This window comes from Agelaius tricolor, unplaced genomic scaffold, assembly GCF_023055355.1.
Source record: "Agelaius tricolor isolate 1412-34295 unplaced genomic scaffold, bAgeTri1.0.p SCAF_20, whole genome shotgun sequence".
In the NCBI taxonomy this organism is placed as follows: domain Eukaryota; kingdom Metazoa; phylum Chordata; class Aves; order Passeriformes; family Icteridae; genus Agelaius; species Agelaius tricolor.
This window is the reverse complement of record NW_027269280.1, coordinates 11,730,394-11,744,942: the sequence shown is the minus strand read 5'-3', so window position 1 is coordinate 11,744,942 and position 14,549 is coordinate 11,730,394. Positions and strand designations below refer to the sequence as shown.

At 44.8% G+C, this 14,549-nt stretch overlaps 3 protein-coding genes across 3 annotated transcripts in view; 2 read left to right on the top strand and 1 right to left on the bottom strand.

The window, feature by feature from the left end:
* The window catches only part of KLHL22 (kelch like family member 22), a 303,656-nt gene that overhangs the window by 92,988 nt on the left and 196,119 nt on the right, over positions 1 to 14,549 (bottom strand). The window lies entirely within an intron of this gene.
* On the top strand, positions 2,320 to 4,604 carry LOC139598812 (D-dopachrome decarboxylase). Its single transcript, XM_071445632.1, has 3 exons — positions 2,320 to 2,580; positions 2,661 to 2,836; positions 3,604 to 4,604. Exons 1-3 carry the CDS (start codon positions 2,473 to 2,475, stop codon positions 3,674 to 3,676), a joined length of 357 nt encoding a protein of 118 aa, XP_071301733.1. The 5' UTR covers positions 2,320 to 2,472; the 3' UTR covers positions 3,677 to 4,604.
* The window catches only part of CABIN1 (calcineurin binding protein 1), a 116,572-nt gene continuing 110,041 nt past the window's right edge, over positions 8,019 to 14,549 (top strand). The window contains exons 1-9 of the mRNA XM_071445630.1: positions 8,019 to 8,174; positions 9,141 to 9,278; positions 10,388 to 10,452; positions 10,885 to 10,977; positions 11,256 to 11,369; positions 11,515 to 11,649; positions 11,927 to 12,107; positions 12,885 to 13,014; positions 13,698 to 13,847. Coding sequence (XP_071301731.1) covers positions 10,450 to 10,452; positions 10,885 to 10,977; positions 11,256 to 11,369; positions 11,515 to 11,649; positions 11,927 to 12,107; positions 12,885 to 13,014; positions 13,698 to 13,847 — 806 coding nt within the window. The 5' untranslated portion in view covers positions 8,019 to 8,174; positions 9,141 to 9,278; positions 10,388 to 10,449. The remainder of the gene's footprint in view (positions 8,175 to 9,140; positions 9,279 to 10,387; positions 10,453 to 10,884; positions 10,978 to 11,255; positions 11,370 to 11,514; positions 11,650 to 11,926; positions 12,108 to 12,884; positions 13,015 to 13,697; positions 13,848 to 14,549) is intronic.

The following is a 14,549-nucleotide window of genomic DNA, read 5'->3' as shown; positions in this document are numbered from 1 at the left end:
ACATCCTCTTCTGAGACTGTTTTAGATGGAAGTTCACCAAGTAAGTCATCCAGTGCAGCTGAAGTAATAGGAAAGATTTTGTGGCATTGAGCAACACATGCATCACAATAAAAGGGCAAAGAGTTGTTTTGGAGCTTTTAGGCTCTTTTTCTTGGCTGTTTGTTTCTGCTCAGTTATAGCTCAAACACAAAATCCTTTTGTATTGCAGCACAATTTATGAGATAAAACTGAGCAAATCCAACCATTTCCAGTTTCTTCAGTTGAAAATAACAAATTTTAAAGGATGCAGAAAGTGGTGGAATATATATCTGTATATTTCCATTCATAAGTAGTTGTTGCCCTTACCCTAAAATCCTTGCCAAAAAATTCTTCCTGTAAAGACTAAAACAAAATGAGTAATGGAATTCAGGAATTGCTTCTTTCACTAATCAAATAACTGGTTTTTTTTCCTCTAGTGCTACCATGTCTTGGCTAGTGACATTTTTTGCTGGCAAGCTCTAAAAAACCTGTTGTTTTCTTATGGTGTTTTTCACCAAGGTTTCAGTTCTAGATACTACTCTGTCCTAGAAATCTTTGCCCAGCCTTCTTGCTGGCTGTTTTTTGCACATAACTCTTTGTGCCAGTATTGTCTTCATTAGCAGCAGTGAAGGCCAAGCAATTCCCTAAGCAAAAAAAAAAAAATAGCAATTTTATCAGTTTTCATTAGCGTTGTCTAGAATTGTAGAAAACCAAGATGTCACATTACACAAGGCAAATTTTCCCAACAGTTTTGTGCCTTAAATGATGACATTTTATTATAGCTGGTTGATAACCCTTTGTTGTAAATGAGCTCATGGAACCTCACTGGACAGTAGCTCAGCTTCTGGTCTCTAGTTTAGACACCTGTGATCTGCAGATTAGACTGTCCCTGTGAGCCAGCGTGCCGAGGTCACTTACCAGCTTGAGAGTTCAAAGTCCTGATTGCTCAAAGTCCTTGTAATTCATACATGTTAGATAAAGCAGTAAGCCTCTGCTTGCTTTTTAACTTCATGTCGTGTTGGTTGTTAATAGAAATTACCATTCTCAGCCCTCCCTGCCCAGAGGTGTTTTGTAGTGACCTGAAAAGTTTTTCCACTCTCAATAAGGGCTGTGACAAAACTCATTCTACTCATCTGTTAGTGAGGTGTGATGGTTTTGGTTATAGTGAAGTGAGGCAACCCTGACACTCAGGCAGAAAGGAGGCATCTGACTCTATCTTATCAGAAGGCTAATTTATTACTTTATTGCACTATATTACTCTATTCTATATTACACTATATTATGGTATATCTAAATTGAATCTGCCAAGCACTCCACTGCACAGAATCTTGTGACTGTCAGCCAACAGTCCCCTACACACACACCTGGCCCTGACAGGCCAAGGAGACAAAACAGCATCACTTTGGGTAAACAATCTCCATATTGCATTCTACTTTTGCACAAACACAGGCACAGCAAATGAGATAAGAATTGTTTTTCCTTTCTGTGAAAAACACCAATCACTTGCTTTTAAAATTTTAAACGTTTAATAGTAATAAAATGGTTATAAAAATAGTAATATAATTAGAGTAATAATAATTTGGACAAATTGAATTAGAACAATATGAGACAATAGAGACAAAGAGTTACAGACGTCCAGGTACCTTTTCTGGGCAGCACAAGCCCGAAAAAGGACTCACGTTAACAGAGGATTAACCCTTAAAAGTAACAGCCTGTTGCATATTCATACACCTCATCCATGATGCATAAATTCCATTCAAATACAGGATTCTGTCTGGTCATCATCATCGTCTTCCTCTTAATCCTAACAGCACCTTCGAGGTGGGAAGAAGTTCGTTTCTTTTGATAAGAGGGCAATAAACTCTTTTTTTCTGAAAGTTTTAGGTGTCCTGGGGCTGCTATGTGGTGAGTGCCTCATTCCTTTCTTAAAAAAATCCCACTAACATAGTTCTTATTTTAACTACAAAAGTTGCCTTTTAATTACAAGACTACATTTATCATATTATTAAAATGTTCATACAGCACTGCTAATCAATACATCAAAATACATATGGTAAATATCTGCGTAGAGCCATATAATATGCACTTTTTCTCTGAGGCTCAGAGAATGTGAATCCCAGAAATATTCTCGGGAAGCTGTGCCTTGCTTTTCTCTGTGAGGAGCAATGTGGTTACATTTGGTCTCACAAATGAGAGCGAGTCCCACAGGCACAGAGTCACCCACGGTGAGTCCCACAGGCCCGGCAGCCGCTGCTGCAGCTGGGCTGGAGCGGCGTGACCGGCGCGGGCCGAGGAGCACGGGCAGGGCCGGGCGCGCTCCGCTGCTGCGGGCGGTGCCGGGGCTGAGCCCGCCCCGCCGGGGCTGCGCTGCCGGGGCGGCTCCGGGGGCGGGACACGGCCCGGGCCGGGGCAGGGGCGGTGCAGGCCGCGGGCAGCAGCAGCAGCAGCAGCGCCATGCCGTTCGTGGAGCTGGACACCAGCCTGCCGGCCGAGCGGCTGCCGCCGGGGCTGGCGCAGACCCTGTGCGCCGCCACCGCCGATATCCTGGGCAAGCCGGCGGAGGTGAGCGGGGCCGGGGGCGGCGGGGCTGACGGGGGCTAACTAACCGTGGCTAACCGTGACTTACCGTGTCTGTCCGGCAGCGGGTGAACGTGACGGTGCGGAGCGGGCTGGCCATGGTGCTGTCGGGCTCGGCCGAGCCCTGTGCCCAGCTGGCGGTGTCGTCCATCGGCGTGGTGGGCACGGCGGAGCAGAACAAGGCGCACAGCGCCCGCTTCTTCGATGTCCTGACGGCGCAGCTGGGCCTGGGCCCCGATCGGTGAGTGCGGCCCGGCGGGGGCTCAGCCCCAGGGCAGCGAGAGCGTCCTCATCGGGCCTACGGGTCTGTGGGGTCCGTGGACATGGAACACGACAAACAAGTGCCAAGGGATGTTCAGAGCAGTGGAGATAGCGGCAGTTCCCGTGTCCTCCAGGAGATTAAGTTGTGATACAGATCCAAGACAAGATTGCTAACAAACACCAAGTGCTTGTGGATGCTGAATCCCAGATATGTGGTTTGGAGCCAGATAAAACCACAGACTGGTATGCACTTGTGGAACAGTCTGGGCTTTACTGAAGTTCAGTAGTTACAGTTGGTGAAGCTGGTGCAAAACCCCATTGGAATTGGTAGAGCTTCACCCTGCCAGGGTGTCACCTGCCAAATGCTGGAACAAGGCTGTTCCTGAAGGTCAGCCATGTCCATCTCTGCTTGTCTTACCCATCTCCCCAAAGCAGAGTGATAATAGTACTTCCCTGTCTCTTGGGCGCTGTCAGGACGACAAGTCCCTGGCAAGATTATGCACTATGTGGCTCCTTCTAAAATGGACAATATCTCATTTAAAGTGTTGAAATACAGACTGTGGGTGAAGTCTGTTTGTACCCTGACCCATACACAGCTTATGTTTCCTTCTGTTAAATGAACACCCTGAAGTGTAAGACAGTGAGACCCCCGGTGCAGATTTTCTACTATGTTGCAAACTGGGCAGCAGTAATGTTTAATTGTAAAATAATGTTTCCTGTCCACATTTTTGCTCTTTTACCCAAAAGGATTGTCATTCGCTTTTACCCTCTGGAGCCCTGGCAGATTGGCAAGAACAGGACAGTCATGACATTCCTGTGATCCTTGGAGCAGCTGCTGGAACAAAGCCAGGATGAAGGCAACCCAGAGATGATCAGCTCTGTCTGTCTGCTTGTTTCCTCTTGTGATCCAATCTGTGTAGCTCGATTCACTTTTGTATTTGCGTCCTGTACACACAAAGTTCAAGAGTGAAGCAATCAACTGATTTTACTGAAATAGTTCAAAGTCTTTGTCTCAAGTTCAGGCCTAGACAAAGCTGCTTGTAGCAGTAAAAAGTTTCGTTCTAGAACATTTGGCTTTACTGAGGACCAGAGAGGTTCTGAGGTTTATCTAGTTTTTCTCATCTTTTGCAAGGCCGAAAAAATCCTTTGTTCTGTTTCTCTGTGGCAGCAGAAGGGTCTCAGGCCAGTGAAGATGACCTGGAAGTCAAATTATTTTCTTTTCAGGCTCCCCTGAAAGCCCTTTCTGGAAAGAGGGGTGATTATTAGGAGAGAAGTTTAGGCATTGAAGAATCACGTCAGATCTTGTGCTCTGTGCTCTGCCCTTGCCACCTCCTGTGACTGCTCCTACAAAGTGTTATTTGTTCACAAAGTTTCCATGGCTCAATGTCTGTCTGCTGATGGCAGTGGCTGAAGGAGAGAGTCACTGCTGAAGACCTGCACTGTGCCACCAGAAAATATTTTGAAGTTTCTGCTACTGCCAGCTTTAATTCCTGTTGTTCACTGTTTGTCCAGAGTCCTTTTCCTTGCTGTTATGGGGAGTTTTGGGATGATACAGTATCTCACTGTGATCTGAGCTGATGTTTCTGGCTCAGTGTCCCTCCAGAGAAGTGTTTTGGGTTTTTAGGACCCATATACTCCCTCACTTTATAAGTAGAATACACAGGGCATTTCATTATAACAAAAGCAAGGTACTTTTTGTGTACAATGTTGCCTTTGCCTTCTGCTGCTAATAAAATTATTTATCAGTTCCCTTTCTCTTTGTGACTTGGTCAGGGGGAGGTCAGGGAGCTCAGGGCACATCCCTGGCACACGAGGGTGCATGAGAACACAAGAATGAAGGGGGCTTCTGTGCTCCTTCATCATTCTAAATGGAGTTTTATTTGTTTATGGCTTGAGGTATCTTCTAATTACCATTTAAAAATTGTTTGTTCCCTGTATACCGTAATTAACTTCTATATTTGACAGATCTGACAGGAATATAATACCAAACACAAATTTGTGTATCAGACTGGGGGGCTGCACCTTATCTGGTTAATAAACTGTCACAAAGCTTCTTTTGATAAGTGTCAGTTTGCTGGCTCACAGCACTGGGGGTTTGTAGGTGTTGGTGCTTGGAGGCTGACATTGTGACTGCCCAGGTCTCTCCACTTTCTCAGGAGGTCTTTTCAATCTAAAGTTGTTGAAACTCAGGCAGCAGCCAGGTGGGTGACCTGAGTCTGAGAACTGACTCAGCAGTACTGTGTTGCAGAGAAGGGGGTGCACAGCCCTGGCTTTGCACCAGCTTGAGGTGAGTATTCCAAAATGCAGAAAATGTTCTCACTTTAATTCTGATCTGCAGATGGTTCATTTCCTGGAGGTCCTTCTGCCTCCTGAAGTAACAAGCACAGACCTTTGCCAAAGCCTTTGTTTCCTTCAGAGAAACCTTGCTCAGCCCTGGGCCCCAGCTCTCTTGGTTTTGGGCCATGTTGGCCACCCTGGGGTCTTGTGCAGTCTCTGCTTTCCTCACCCTTGGCTGCTCCCAGTGTGGGCTTGTGCTTTGGAACAACTTCCCCAGGATTGCAGAGTTGAGCAAGAAGATGTAAGAAAGTTCATGTTGCTCTGAAGAAATGGCCTATTTTTTACTTCACTGAGCTAATGTTGGAGTAGGTTTGACAGTATTTTGGGACTCTAATCCCCCTGCAAAGGGTTTATGCAGGCCCCTGGAACCCCCCCAGGCATGAACACATCAACCAGAAAAGCAGGAAACGTTTTTCACTCCTCAGGTTGGGGAAAATCAGATACACCACCCTTATCTATGGCTCAGCAATGACATCATAAAATCCCTTTCCCTTGCATGCAGATGGTCCCTGTTCCAAGGGCTGGAGCCTGCCTGACACCTGGAGTTAGCAGCTCCCAGCTATGGTTGATCTTTTACTGTTGTAACTTCCCAGGCTCAACCTCCTAAGGTTGACAAATATTTCTGCTCCCCAAATATGTTCAAACTGGAAGGCAATGCCCTGATTTTGAACACTGAGTAACCATTTCCTAGCCCCAAACCTTTGGACTTTGGACAATCTGTGTATTTACACTAGAGAGGAGCAGTGAGGCCCTGAGGATGATGCAGGGCACCACTGACAGGAAAGTGCTGCAGGGTTGTGAGAGCTTTGTGAGTTACTCTGCAAACACAGCAGTGGGATGCTGCTGCTCACAGCAGCCCTGTGCTTGGTGTGTCATGGTGGAAAGAGGGGCATGCACACAACTGGTACATTTGAGGTGAGGAGAGCTGTTCCTCAAGTGCTAAGGGGTGATTCAGAGCAGTGCTTGAGCACCAGCTTACCTTCATCAGTGAGTGAGATGTGTTGTAGGAGTGTTTAAAGGTGAGGTTCTGTCCCACAGCTGGGGCCTTGCCAGCCTGTGCTGGGGTCTCTGTGGGGCTGAGGATGGCACATCTGCTCTCTGACACTGCTGTCTGACCACCTTACACATTATTTATAAAGTCATTTCCACACAGAGCTGTCTCAGTGCTGCTGGGCTCCACTTCCCCCAGACCCCAGGGGCACCAAGTGTGTCCCCATCTCCAGCTGGCTCCATGGCTTTAGGGAAACTCGGTGGCCTTGGGCTGATTTCCAGCCCCCTGGGCAGGAGATCCACACACATTCAGGGTTTTGCCCACACACCCCACACCAGCTGCACCTGAAGCTCCTGGGGCAGAGTAACATCTGACCTTCCTGTCACCTGCTGAGTAGGGGCAATCTTTAGAGCTCTTAATTTCTGAAGCTGGATTCTAAATTTTGCAGATGGGCTGCAAAAAGAGGGTGACAGGCCTTTACTTTGTGAAGGAAAGCAGCTCTGCCCAGCATTGTTTGTGCAGGTGTTGGAGGGCTGAAAAGGCAAGGATCTGCTTTCTGCCCTTGCACCATTTTTCTGTGAGAAATCCCCAGATTTAGCTTGGAAGATCAGCCCCACATTTTGGAGTTGGGTTGCTGAAAGACAGTGACAGTACCTTTCCTTGGCAAGGAATGCTCATGGTCCCAGTGTTGTTGGGTCAGACAAGACTGTCCAAGGGTACAGAAACACCTTTCTGTCCTGACAGCTTTTGAGTGGGAGCAATCCTTGGATGTATTAATCCTTGGAGGTGGTATCCAAATTTTGATGGTGGATCCCTGAAAGGGAATGGTGACACTTTTCCATAGGAAAGAAAACAGCTGGCCCCAATGTTTCAGGGGCAGATACCAGGTTGCCCAGGGGAGGTAAAGGCCATCAGGACTTTGCTGTCCTGGTACTTTTGGTGTTGATGAAGTGAGCCTTAAGCTGCACCAGGGGAAGTTTAGATTGGATATTGGGAGCAATTTCTCCACAGAAAAACTGATTCAGACATTAGACCTGTCTGTTAAAAACGAGACTAGAGTCCCGGTACTAAAGTGATTTCAGCATTTATTATAATAAAAAGAAAGGCCTAAAGCAAGGGCCGAGCAGGAACGTTCCTGTCGAGGATGGAGCAGCTGTTCAGCAGCGATGGCCCCGATGTCCCAGGGGAACGGCACATATTCACTGGGTCAGAAGCCCCTTTTTATCCTGTTTTTCGTCCCTTTGCATTGGTTTCTGTTTGGATCCTTTATTTGCATGAAGGTTTAAGGCGCTTGATTGGCCCATTGCAGTTCTGGCCAGGCTGGCTGGTTTCGCTTGCGGGTGGAGCACTTAGGTGTAATACGGTACGTACCGTATTTCTTATAACTACCCTTTTAACCCCTTTTACAATAATCAAACTAACACTACATGCTTAACAATTCTCAACTATTCTACAACAGTTCCTAACCTATTTTTAACACTGCCCAGGGAGGTGGTGGAGTCACCGTCCCTGCAAGTCTTTAAAGAAGGACTGGACATGGTCTGGCCGGCACGGGGGTGTCGGTTCCCAGTCGGGACCCCGAGCCCGGAGCTTTCCCAGCCGGGACCCCGAGCCCGGGGCTTTCCCAACTGGGATCGCGAGCCCGGGGCTTTCCCAGCCGGGACCCGAGTCCGGAGCTTTCCGAGCCGGGACCCCGAGCCCGGGGCTCCCCCAGCTGTCGCCAAGCGCCCCCAGTCGCCGCTCCCGCCCTGCCGCCTCCCAGTGCGCGGCGCTGCCATTGGCTGGCTGCGGCAGGGCGGCTCGGCCAATCAGGCGCTGCGTTGTTGGCGCCGCGGCTCCGGAGGCGGTTGCGGTGGAAACGGGCGGAGCGCGGCTCCCGGGGGAGCGGCGGGAGCCTGAGGGACCCGCGCTGGGAAACCGCGGGAGCGCCCCGGGAACCCCCGGGAAGCCCCCGGGAGCAGCGCCGGCATGCCAGGGGCGGCCTCGCGAGGTGAGTGTCCCGTCCGCCCGGCCCCGCGGAGGGGCAGCGGCGTTCGGGCCCTGCCCCGTGAGGGTGGCGAGAGCCCGGCCTGGGCGGCCTCGTCCGTGCCCGTCCCTCCGCGGAGCCGCGGGCGGAGGCCAACGTGGGCTCCCGCCTCCTCCCGCCCCGTGTGCCGCCCTCCGGGCCAGCGGCGAGAGCAGCGTCCCTGGCCACTGTGCAGAAAGTGATCGTGTTCCGTCAGAATGGCTGTGCTGAAGCGAGGCGGAGCTTTGCAATGTTAAAAAAAGAAACCCAGAACAAAATTGAAGTGTTATTTAAACGTGTATCTGAAATGTATGGATCCCAAGTGTAGCAGGAACAACAAAAGCTGGGAAAGCCCAAGTCACTCCCTTTGTTTCTTACTTAGAAGTTGAGAACACAAGTTCTGGGAGCAAGAGCTGACATTGGAAATATTTGCTTAAATTTTAAACTGCTAAGGTTAAAGGAGAGAAGGTTTTGAAGGCAAAAGTCTTGCTGCCTTTCAGGATGTGCACACCTGTTGTAGCCACAGATTTATAGCTGAGACACTCTTGTATCTGAAGAAATTCAAACGGGTTTGTAGTACTTCATATGAAAGAGGAGTTATTTTTTGCCTGCTTGTCTCATGTAGCTGTGTTCCTCTGGGAGTGCTTGCAGGGACACCCTCAGTTCCTAAGTGCTGTGGCCCTGCTGTAACTCCCTCCTCAGGCAGGGTAGTTTTGCAGCCATGTGCAGTGCCTGGTTTAGACCAGAATAAAATAACACCCTGCCAAAGCTGTGGGACAACACCCAGCCCCTGTTTGCCAGCAGCACCTCAGTCCTGTCTGGTTCTGTGCTTTCAGCCTGTGAACACCAGGCTAAGAGATGCTAAGTATTTGTTACTAAGTTCCTGCCTGTTACAAGCTTCCAGTATTAATAATAAGTGGAACTGAAATTGTTTTCCCACCTTTTCTGCAGTTGCAGTTTCCCCAAGAGTCCAGCCTCGGATGTAAAGTCTTGACCGTAGTCTCTGCTCTTGACTTCCTCTTCCACCTTGAGCAAGATTCTTTGGATTCAGCAAAAGACTTGGGCATATTACTGAATATAGGCATTTTTGTAAGTGGATTTAAACCCCATCAACTTAAATATGTAATTGATTTGGGATCATACAGACTGAGTTACTTAAATGTCATAAGCATCTACACCCTGTCCAAATGTGTGACATTCAGTCTGTCTGAAAGTAACCATTAATATCTGTGCATGTATTTTCTTCATGTGAAAAGTAAACAAGGAGTCTGTCCTGAAGAAGATTTGAGGTTTTATTAAATGTTGATCTGGTGACTTTAAAGGGAAAAATGCTTTATTGCTGTGCAGTTGTCAGTCTGATTTAACTAGAGGCAGGGAGAGCCAGTGGTGCACGGGCCAGCAATTCTCATTGCTGAATGAGTGGAATTCCTGTCAAGGCATTATTTTCTCTACATGCAGAACTCATCATGATGATGTATGAGTTAATTCAGCTTATAGTTCCAAACTCCCACTGCTTCCTGCTGTGGTTAATTCTGGATTTACTCTTCTATTAATGCAGTCTCCCATATTAAAGACTGTTTTTAGCCTGTCTTGCATATGTCATCTTCTTGTTGGAGTTGATGGGAATGTTTTATCTTGTAGCAGTGAAGGTTTTCTATAAAGCAGCACAGAGCTCTTTCATATATTTTTGCCTTTACTAACATGATGTTTCAAGAATATAAATTATGGGCTTACATATGAGGAAAAATTACTTACAGGTTATAAATATGTATTTACCCCTTCAAATTTTTTATCAGTGGTAAAAAGGACTGGAAATATGAGTATCCTTTTTCAGAATGAAGAAATGCTAGTTAGTTAAAGTTCCATTTCTTTTGTTTGCTTCCATCTAGTAGATGTAAGTGTGTCTGCAGTAGCTATAACTTTTTCTTGCACTGGGGCTGGTCTGTAGAGGTTGGTCAGGATACTCAGAACAGCTGTGGGACAAACACAGTGTTTGTCTGGTTCTGTTCTAGCAGGGGTGACAGTAATGAAAATTATTCCTCAGTGGAATTATTGTTCTTCAGTTGTTGGGCTGTCTATCTCTTGGCATGGGATTGTGGTTAACTGGTTATTAAAGTGTGCTTGTAAAGTATTGTCTTTTACTTCTGAATGTTTTCTTTGTGAACAGAATAAATTTTCTAATCCTGTTTGCTTTCCAGGCCTGTTTGTGATAGACCCCTCCTTCTATTCCTGGAGACAGACATTGTGAATAGTTGTGAACATGGTAAGGGTTTTTTGAGATGGCTTTTAAGATGTTTTGTTAGCAATAAAATAGAGAATTTTCTCCTTCCCTGGGACTAAGGATAAATTGCCATAATGAGAACATTGTTTTTGGAGTGATTGTATTATTAGTAAATTTAAGAATTTGGGAAAAAATCACTGTAGGGTACATGTCTATTCTAGGAAAGTTGTTGCTTGCAAGACACTTGAAATTAGTTTTTTTTCAGCTGATTTTGGATGGGAAATGGTTTTGATATTTATTTATTTGCAATTCGGGATAATTAAATTAATTACAGCTCTTGTAACTTTATGTAGTGATCTCTCAGTAGTGTTCATGTACCAGTTAATTAAAAAAAAGAGACAAATCCAGTTTTCAAAGGACACTGGGACATCTGTAGGTGTGACATTTCTTGTGATGTCTCAATTGCCATTCCAGATCCGCATTGCAGCGCTGAACGCGAGCTCCACGGTTGAGGATGACTATGAAGGTACCTTCAAAAGCCATAAAACACAGACCAAGGAAGCTCAGGTGAGTCATTCCACAGTTGTCTCAATGGGAGTTTTGTCCTCTAGTTATAGGGATTTGTTCAACCATGATATTTTGTTCTTATGTAAGTTTAGTTACTCTTTCTCTTGAACCCTCCTTTAGCAAACTAAAACTTCACTCAGATGAGTTATTTTAGGACAGCAACACAAACATTCTGCTGTGTAGCAGAAAGTATTAAAAGTGTGAAACCACTGAAATACATAAATAACATACTTCATAAAGTTGTCTTAATAAATACATTCTAATTATTTCAATCACAGGAAGCAGAAGCTTTTGCTTTGTACCACAAAGCTCTGGACCTTCAGAAACATGACAGATTTGAAGAGTCTGCTAAAGCTTATCATGAGCTACTTGAGATTCGTCTTCTGAGGGAGGTCAGTGACCTTGGGAGAATGACACTCTAGAAACTGTTTGCTGTGTTTTGTCTTACTTCAGTTCTAACTGGCTAACTAGAAATGTTAGTACTTGTTCCTTGTCTAATTCCTAATGCCCACGTTGTATGTATTTTATAATTTCTAGGCAGTTCTTTCTGGTGATGAGAAAGAAGGGCTGAAACACCCGGGTTTGATGTTAAAATACTCCACCTATAAAAACCTAGCACAACTGGCAGCACAGCGGGATGACTTAGAGACAGCCATGGAGTTCTATCTGGAGGTACAGTGCAGCTGAAATTAGACACTGGAGTCTAAATCTTTGTAAAATCTTCCTAAAATACAGACAGACACATCCAGCATACATCAGACAGACACATCAGCATACATCATGTCAGTGTACAGTTGAATACTATATTCTTTCTGATGCTGCTATATGGGATAAAATTGGTCCACCAAAGCAGTTGTGGTCCTGCTGCAAACTCAAGCAGTGCCAATCCCTGCAGCAAGGTGGGTTTGCATGTGTGAAATGTGGGTGATTTGTTTGTTGTGCTTTCCAGGCTGTAATGCTGGACTCCACCGATGTCAACCTGTGGTATAAAATTGGTCGTGTGGCAATAAAGCTGATCCGCCTGCCCTTGGCTCGTCACGCTTTTGAAGAAGGGCTCAGGTGCAATCCTGATCACTGGCCTTGTTTGGATAACCTTATCACAATTTTGTATACACTCAGTGACTACACCAGTGAGTACAATGCATGAAAAGCATCTCGGTATGTGTGTGATCTTACATACCAAGACAAACTGTAACAATGAAATCTGTAGGTTGAAGTGTATCTTGCTGAAGCAATGCAGCAGGGTTTGATAGAGACTGCTACTTCATGGTAGAGATTTTACTGAATTCTAAAGCATGGTGGTTTAGAGAAGTTTTATTATTTATTTTTGGTTGCCCTAAAAATAAATGTCTGTGGTCTCACAGATCAGAGCCTCTGCAGGAAGTTCCCTGTACATGGTTCCTCTGCCTTTCCATGTATGTTGGTTTTGGCTTTCTAGTAATTTTCCTGCTGCATAGCACTAGGGTTTGGGTATAAATCTACAGTCTCCTTCATAGCCTGGAAGGGTTAATTGTAGTTACAGCACTGGATGCACTGCTTGCTTCACTAATGGAATCTGCAGTTATCAAAGACATTTCATAACATAAAAATGGTGAATAATTGTGTTTCTGTTTATGGTTCTAATTTCTTCTGTGCCAGAACAGGCTTGAAAGTAAGTGAAAGATGTACTACAAACATTGTTTAAACAAAATTAATTACATTCTTTTTCTGGATACAGTACCTAGGAAGACACAAGAGACTATTTTAACTCTATGCCTGTAATTATTTGACACCTTACAAAGCAATTGGACTAATTTATGTAAATGTCACATTTGGGTGGAATTCAGTGGTGTATGTGAGGCCCAGAAATGGGAGCTTTGAATGAACCAAAGCAGCCATTGACCATTCCATTTTTATTTCTCTGTTAGCATGTTTGTACTTTATCTGCAAAGCTCTGGAAAAAGATTGTCTGTACAGCAAAGGATTGGTTCTGAAGGAGAAGATCTTTGAGGAGCAGCCTTGCCTCCAGAAAGATTCCTTAAGGATGTTCCTCAAATGGTGAATGTTGTCTTAGAGTATATACTGCCTTTGGAGTGTAAATTTTGGGTTTGGGGTTGCTCAGAAAACCTGCTGAGATCTTGTGCTTTTTAGCTTGCTGACCTTCCTTCTGAATAACAACATGTTGATGCTGCTGACAGAATGTTCTTCAGGAATTCCTTTTGGAGGGAGGTAGAAAGAGGAAAATAATCTATTTGTTGCTGCTCATTTATTTTCATATCTAAATCTCTTGTAATCATCTGCCTTTGTTTTACTAATTAGTTCCTGATCCCTGCAGCATTCACTTTAGTTTTCCTAATTAAAACAAACCAATAACAGCCAAAACCAAAACAACTCTCACCCCCCCCCCAAGAAAACCTCACCAAACACTCCCCACATGTTACTTCTTCCTGTATGGATTTTAGAGTAGGAGTGGGTAGGAGCAAAGTGGGAAAATAGAGGCCCATAAAATTTATAGGATGTGTCTAAGTTATCAGATCATTCAGAACAAAGATTTCTGATGGTTGACACATCCATATGTGTGCCATAAAGTTGGTGAGATGATATTGTGTGAATGCTTCTTCTAACGCTGTTTTTGTTACCTTATATGATGCTATTAAATGAATCCCCTCTAAGCTTTAATAAAAAAAAACAAACCAGCAAACAAAACCTTCCACTTATCTCCATTTTTGATTATTTCTCAGTGACATGTCCATCCATAATGTGAATGTGGGTGCAGCTGAAGCAGGAAGGATCATAAATGAGGCGCTGGAGCTCCGTAAGAAGAGACAAGCGCTGCTGGTGCGTGACAGAGAGCCAGACCTCAGACTGGTGCAGCCAATTCCCTTCCTCACGTACGTCTTGGTGTCTTCTCTTTGCAGAAAGATCCTCTGAAGCACATACTCTGACAACTGTCTTGTGCTTCAGATTTCTTCAAAACACCTTTTTTTTAATCCTTGTAAAAACAAACCAACTCCCCCAGCGTTTTCTTATTAAGTTATAGGTTAGTTTGGTGTGCTTATGGTTTTAGCATAAACCCCACCGCTATTAGTTTTCAACTTTTGATTTTAAACCAGTGATGTAAAAAACAAATCTGGTATCTGAGAATGATTTGGCAGCTATTGCAATGTATTACTGGATTTTTTATATATGACTAGTTTGTGTGTGAATTTCCAAGCAAATTTAGCTTTTAAAAATTGTTTTTACTATTGAGATAATGAAAACTCAGAAAAAAAATTGCAGTTCTTTATTTGCAGGAAGATACAAGGATACTAGTAAGTTGTTTTGTATGTCTTTATTAAGGCATAAAGAATTGGGGTTTGGTTTTTGTATTGCACACATTTTTCTGGAATATTAATGGACTCTACATGTAGTTCATATTGCTGAGAAGTTGTTTCTTGTGAAGAGGGATGAGTTCTAGTGTTGTTGATTGAATGCAGAACCTGAAAATTTTCTTTGACATTACTCTATGCCAAAAGCTAAAAAAAAAGTAATTTCCTCAGCAACTACTGCATGGACCTTGTGTTTTTAGAGGAAATTTTGGAGTGATGGGACAG

Excerpts from the sequence above, each read along its gene's own strand:
- LOC139598812 (XM_071445632.1), top strand. The coding sequence starts at position 2,473 with ATGCCGTTCGTGGAGCTGGACACCAGCCTGCCGGCCGAGCGGCTGCCG. Across the intron at positions 2,581-2,660 it reads TCCTGGGCAAGCCGGCGGAG|CGGGTGAACGTGACGGTGCG; the intron begins GTGAGCGGGGCC and ends TCTGTCCGGCAG. Across the intron at positions 2,837-3,603 it reads CTGGGCCTGGGCCCCGATCG|GATTGTCATTCGCTTTTACC; the intron begins GTGAGTGCGGCC and ends TTTACCCAAAAG.